Source organism: Cherax quadricarinatus, chromosome 75 (genome assembly GCF_038502225.1).
Source record: "Cherax quadricarinatus isolate ZL_2023a chromosome 75, ASM3850222v1, whole genome shotgun sequence".
NCBI lineage: Eukaryota > Metazoa > Arthropoda > Malacostraca > Decapoda > Parastacidae > Cherax > Cherax quadricarinatus.
In genome coordinates, this window is record NC_091366.1 from 13957893 (window position 1) to 13964528 (window position 6636).

Genomic DNA, 6636 nt, shown 5'->3' on the forward strand with positions numbered 1-6636 from the left:
ATATATATATATAAGGCTCCATGGGGAAGTGGAACAAAATTCTTCCTCCGTAAGCCATGCGTGTCGTAAGAGGCGACTAAAATGCCGGGAGCAAAAGGCTAGTAACCCCTTCTCCTGTATATATTACTAAACTTTTGTTTTCCTTTTTGGGCCATCCTGCTTTGGTGGAATATGGGCAGTTTGTTGAAAGAAGATATATAAGGATATGAAGGGTTTGTAAATAGTAAATTTAGGAATTACAAAGAGAACAAACAAGCAATTAATTATTACTTAAGGTTGGATAATGACTACAGGCAATATGAAACAGAATATATAGTCTTTCACATGTTAATTTTTCTTAGCACCTCCAGCATCACTAGTTTTCCCTCTATTGTGTAAGAGTTAATAGCCAGAGACCAGATAGTGATGAAAATATATCCAAAATAACTTAAACATGACATGTGGTACCCAAATTTGTTCCAACTTACTGGTAGTTCTAAGGCCTGTAGTACCAATATTTCAGACATTAGCTGATTTTTTTCATGTTTTATGTTGTGTAATATTAAGCTTTTCCCAGTTTATCTAATTTTTTTAGTCAACTCATCTGATGCATGTTGCACCAAAATCTAGTTTTTTGAAGAGGACAGTGTATCATCAAGGACTATCTGTCTTATACCCACTGGGGTCCTTCAATCTTGTCCCCCAAGATGCAACCCACAACAATCAACTAACACTCAGGTACCTACTTAACTGCTAGGTGAACAGGGACAGCAGGTGTAAGGAAACATGCCCAATGTTTCCACCCGGCCTGAGATCGAACCATGGACACTCAGTGAGTGAGGAGTGTGTTGCCATTTTTACTTTTATTAGATGACATACATACAATTAACTAAGCAAAAATATTAAACAACAATGGAGAATCCCACATCTACCTAGAAACCATTCCTTGTCTTTTCAACTAATGTTAAACATACATGAATCAATCTCCTCAAAAACTCTAAGAGAAGCAGAACAACTCACAAATAAGAACCAACAAGGGGAAGTGAGGATATGTGAAGAACAGGAAGGGGCAGGGACAGATCTACTATGAAACTTATTAAGCTTCAGCTTCAGAGCCCTTAATCCCAGAAGGGCCCCAGAAGGGCCCCAGAAGTGACTTGAGTCCACATTACTTAAAACTTTTAGGTCTACTGTATAAGAATGGGTTGTGAAGGGGCCCACATAACAGTTCAAGCTTCGGGTCCCAAAAAATGTGGGTCTGCTGTTGGGTAGGGAAGAGGAAAAGCTATCACAAAAGAGAGCCAGGGCCAGACCCAGCAGTGAAAATGTCTAGTTTTCAACAATACATTTCTGTGAACCTCTGGCAAAACTAAGTGAAGGTAAATACGATTCCTTCAGTAAGTCACCTTGCCTCTTTGGGAAATGACTGATTTGTTAAAAAAATATTCCATGCATTCAAATTTCCACATGATACATTGTTGATACATACATGGGTTGACACATGAATGCATGCAGACAGCCCATGATCATGCAGAGCATTTTGGGCAAGCTTAAGCCTAACTAAAGACTCCATCTATGACAAAAGCTTCAGATATATTGTATTTTGATTGAAATCAAGAGAAGCACTCACTTTAAATAAAGCTTCCACTTTAGCAGGGCTGACATATGCTCGTTTGCTTTCTTGGAAGGGATGTCTACAGAGGACTCTGCTGCCACATTTTGGAGCCGATTCTGAAGTTCGATGCATCAAGTCTATAAGAGCATGACCTGAAAATTGCATATGTACACTCAATTATTCAAGTAGTTTTCCAGTCACCTCTAAGAAATGTTGGAAGATATGGAAGTCAGGCTGTAAGGAAGGAGCATGAATTAACTGAATGTGTATACACAGCAAAGTAGAAAACCTTAAGTCATGCAATCATAGCTTGTCTTTTTCAATATGCCGCAATTTAGATTAATTTTTTTTTATTTCAACACAAGTGTACCCATTCTAGGTAGTAGGTTGGTAGACAGCAGCCGCCCAGGGAGGTACTACCATCCTGCCAAGTGAGTGTAAAACAAAAGCCTGTAATTGTTTTACATGATGGTAGGATTGCTGGTGTCCTTTGTTCTGTCTCATAAACATGCAAAATTTCAGGTATGTCTTGCTACTTCTACTTACACTTAGGTCACACTACACATACATGTACAAGCATATATATACATACCCCTCTGTGTTTTCTTCTATTTTCTTTCTAGTTCTTGTTCTTGTTTATTTTCTCTTATCTCCATGGGGAAGTGGAACAGAATTCTTCCTCCGTAAGCCATGCGTGTTGTAAGAGGCGACTAAAATGCCGGGAACAAGGGGCTAGTAACCCCTTTTTCCGTATAAATTACTAAATTTAAAAAGAGAAACTTTCTTTTTTATTTTTGGGCCACCCTGCCTTGGTGGGATATGGCCGGTTTGTTGAAAAAAAAAAAGTGTACCCAATTCTGTTAAGGCTCACAGAAGTGGAAATAGTTTCCACTGGTGGCACACATTTCCACAGGAGGCAGTCAGGAGACCCATCACTACACATTGGGTAACTCCAATATTTTAGCAGTGCAGGGGAAAGTTTACAACAAGTTCAACCATGGATTGCCTAACTGAGCAAGTTAGAAGTAAAGCAAGGAAACCAAATTAGAGCAATCAACCAATGAAGTAATAAGCAGTGTGGAAGTAAAAGAGGCTCCATGGAAAAACTTTTTTTTTTTTTACACAGTTAATTTTACAGCCTAAAAGGTGTAGTCACCTGCCTCGTTGGGAGATGGCTGGTGCACTGAAAAAAACGAAACAAAAGAAAGTTATCCTACCTCAGTTCATTTCAAAGTCCAGCCTTATCTAAGGTATACTACCATCCTCCAGGATGCCACGCACATTAGTCGACTAACACCCAGATAACTACTTACTGTTAGGTGAACAGGGGCAGAAGGTGTAAGGAAACGTGCCCGTTACCACCCATACCAGAGATCGAACCATGGACCCTGAGTATGTGAGCTGAGTGCATTACCAACTGAGCCACAGGACACCCATGACAGGGGCCAGTATCATACATCAGTGATATACAATACCGACAAGTTGAATAACACATGAGTACCTTTATTGCCAAATATTTAGGCAATTAAGGTAACTAAGTGCCTTGCATATGTCTTATTCATCAACAACAGGGCCTGGAAGAATTCAAATTTTTATTTCTTTTTCTGCAGTACAATGATTTAAACAAGATGGGTCCTACACAGATGACAGCAAGGAAATGAGTGAGCTACTCAAGTCCCAATATGACTCGGTTTTTAGCAAGCCGCTAACCAGACAGAGTCAAAGATCAAAATGAATTTTTTATGAGAAAGCCACAGAATTTGGTTAACACAAACCTATCTGACATTATCCTGACACCAAATGACTTCAAACAGGCGATAAATGACGTGCCCATGCACTATGCCCCAGGGCCAAACTCATGGAACTCCATGTTAATCAAGAACTGCACGAGCTTTTACCACCCTATGGAGAGGGAGCATGGACACGGGGGTTGTCCCACAGTTACTAAAAACAATAGACATAGCCCCACTCCACAAAGGGGGCAGTAAAGCAATAGCAAAGAACTACAGACCGATAGCACTAACATCCCACATCATAAAAATCTTTGAAAGGGTCCTAAGAAGCAAGATCGCCACCCATCTAGATACCCATCAATTACACAACCCAGGACAACATGGGTTTAGAGCAGGTCGCTCCTGTCTGTCTCAGCTACTGGATCACTATGACAAGGTCCTAGATGCACTAGAATACAAAAAGAATGCAGATGTAACATATACAGACTTTGCAAAAGCCTTCGACAAGTGTGACCATGGCATAATAGCGCACAAAATGCGTGCTAAAGGAATAACAGAAAAAGTTGGTAGATGGATCTATAATTTCCTCACAAACAGAACACAAAGAGTAGTAGTCAACAGAGTAAAGTCTGAGGCGGCTACGGTGAAAAGCTCTGTTCCACAAGGCACAGTACTCGCTCCCATCTTGTTTCTCATCCTCATATCTGACATAGACAAGGATGTCAGCCACAGCACCGTGTCTTCCTTTGCAGATGACACCCGAATCTGCATGACAGTGTCTTCCATTGCAGACACTGCAAGGCTCCAGGCGGACATCAACCAAATCTTTCAATGGGCTGCAGAAAACAATATGAAGTTCAACGATGAGAAATTTCAATTACTCCGATATGGTAAACATGAGGAAATTAAAACTTCATCAGAGTACGAAACAAATTCCTGCCACAAAGAGCGAAAAGCCAACGTCAAAGACCTGGGAGTGATCATGTCGGAGGATCTCACCTTCAAGAACCATAACATTGTATCAATCTCATCTGCTAGAAAAATGACAGGATGGACGATGAGAACCTTCAAAACTAGGGATGCCAAGCCCATGATGACACTCTTCATGTCGTTTGTTCTATCTAGGCTGGAATATTGCTGCACACTAACAGCACCTTTCAAGGCAGGTGAAATTGCTGACCTAGAAAATGTACAGAGAACCTTCATGGCACGCATAACGGAGATAAAACACCTCAATTACTGGGAGAGCTTGAAGTTCCTGAACCTGTACTCCCTGGAATGCAGGCGGGAGAGATACATGATTATATACACCTGGAAAATCCTAGAGGGACTAGTATCGAACTTGCACACAAAAATCACTCACAACAAAAGCAAAAGACTCGGCAGACGATGCAACATCCCCCCAATGAAAAGCAGGGGTGTCACTAGCACGTTAAGAGACAATACAATAAGTCAATAAGTGTCAGGGGCCCGAGACTGTTCAACTGCCTCCCAGCATACATAGGGGGATTACCAATAGGCCCCTGGCTGTCTTTAAGCAGGCACTGGACAAGCACCTAAAGTCGGTACCTGACCAGCCGGGCTGTGGCTCGTACGGTGGATTACGTGAGGCCAGCAGTAACAGCCTGGTTGATCAGGTTCTGATCCACCAGGAGGCCTGGTCACAGACCGGGCCACGGGGGCATTGACCCCTGGAACTCTCTCCAGGTAAACAATGTAGTTTACATGTAATAAAACATTCTTAATCACAAAACTCACTAAAACACAATGCATTTCTGATAAACTAATCCTAATGCTTAAATTCTACTTAAGAATTATACATTTATTTTTATTTAATTAACACATCGGCTGTTTCTCACCAAGGCAGGGTGGCCCGAAAAAGAAAAACTTTCATCATTCACTCCATCACTGTCTTGTCAGAGGCATGCCTACACTACAGTTATAAAACTGCAACATTAACACTCTTCCTTCAGAGTGCCGGCACTGTGCTTCCCATTTTCAGGAATCAAGTCCGGCCTGTTGGTTTCCCTGAATCCCTTCATAAATGTTACCTTGCTTGCACTCCAACAGCATGTCAAGTCCTAAAAACCATTGGTCTACATTCGCTCCTGTCTAACACTCTCACGCATGCTTGCTGGAAGTCCAAGCCCCTTGCACACAAAGCCTCCTTTACCTCCTCCCTCCAACCTTCCTTAGGCCGACCCCTACCCTGCCTTCCCACCACTACAGATTTACACATTCTTTAAGTCATTCTATTTTGTTCCATCCCCTGTACATGCCCAAACCATCTCAATAACCCCTCCTTAGCCCTCTGGATAATAGTTTTGGAAATCCCACACCTCCTCCTAATCTCCAAACTATGGATTCTCTGCATTATATTCACACCACACATTGCCCTCAGACATGACATCTCCACGGCCTCCAGCCTTCTTGTTGCAACATTCACAACCCATGCCTCACCCATACAAGAGCGTTGGTATAGCTATACTGTCATACAGTCTCCTCTTTGCTTTGCTTTCATGGATAAATTCTTTGTCTCTACAGACTTCAGTGTACCACTCACCTTTTTGCCCTCGTCAATTCTATGAGTCACCTAATCCTTCATAGACCTATCTGCTGACATGTCCACTCTCAAATATTTGAACACATTCACCTTCTCCATACTCTCTTCCTCCAATCTGATATCCAATCTTTCATCACCTAATCTTTTTGTTATCTTCATCACCTTATTCTTTCCTATATTCATTTTTAATTTCTCTCTTTTACATACCCTACCAAGCTCATCAACCAACCTCTGCAACTTCTCTTCAGAATCTCCCAAAAGCACAGTGTCATCAGCAAAGAGCAGCTGTGACAACTCACTTTGTGTTAGATTCTTTATCTTTTAACCCCATACCTCTTGCCAACACCCAAGCATTCACTTCTCTTACAACTCCATCTATAAATATAATGAACAACCACGGTGACATCACATATCCCTGTCTAAGGCCCACTTTTACTATGAAATAATCCCCCTCTCACCTACATACTCTAACCTGAGGCTCACTATCATCATAAAAACTTTTCACCGCTTTCAACAACCTACATCCTATTCCATACATTTGCAACATCTGCCACATTGCCTCTTTATCCACCCTATCATATGCCTTTTCCAAATCCATAAATGGCACAAATACCTCTTTACCCTTATCTAAATACTCTTCACCTATATGTTTCACTCTAAACACTTGGTCTACACACCCCCTACCTTTCTAAAGCCTCTTTGTTCATCTGCTATCCTGCTAAGATAAGATTTCGTTCGGATTTTTA

The 6636-nt window shown here is 41.4% G+C and overlaps 1 protein-coding gene across 2 annotated transcripts in view; it reads right to left on the bottom strand.

Moving 5' to 3' along the window:
• Positions 1 to 1741, bottom strand: part of LOC138854934 (nicotinate phosphoribosyltransferase-like) — a 45318-nt gene extending 43577 nt beyond the window's left edge. For both annotated transcript variants that reach the window (XR_011394119.1, XM_070101065.1), the window contains exon 1: positions 1610 to 1741. Coding sequence is in view for 1 of the 2 variants with exons in the window: in XM_070101065.1 (XP_069957166.1) it covers positions 1610 to 1726 (117 nt within the window). In the remaining variant the exon portion in view is untranslated. The remainder of the gene's footprint in view (positions 1 to 1609) is intronic.
• Positions 1742 to 6636: the final 4895 nt, after the last annotated feature.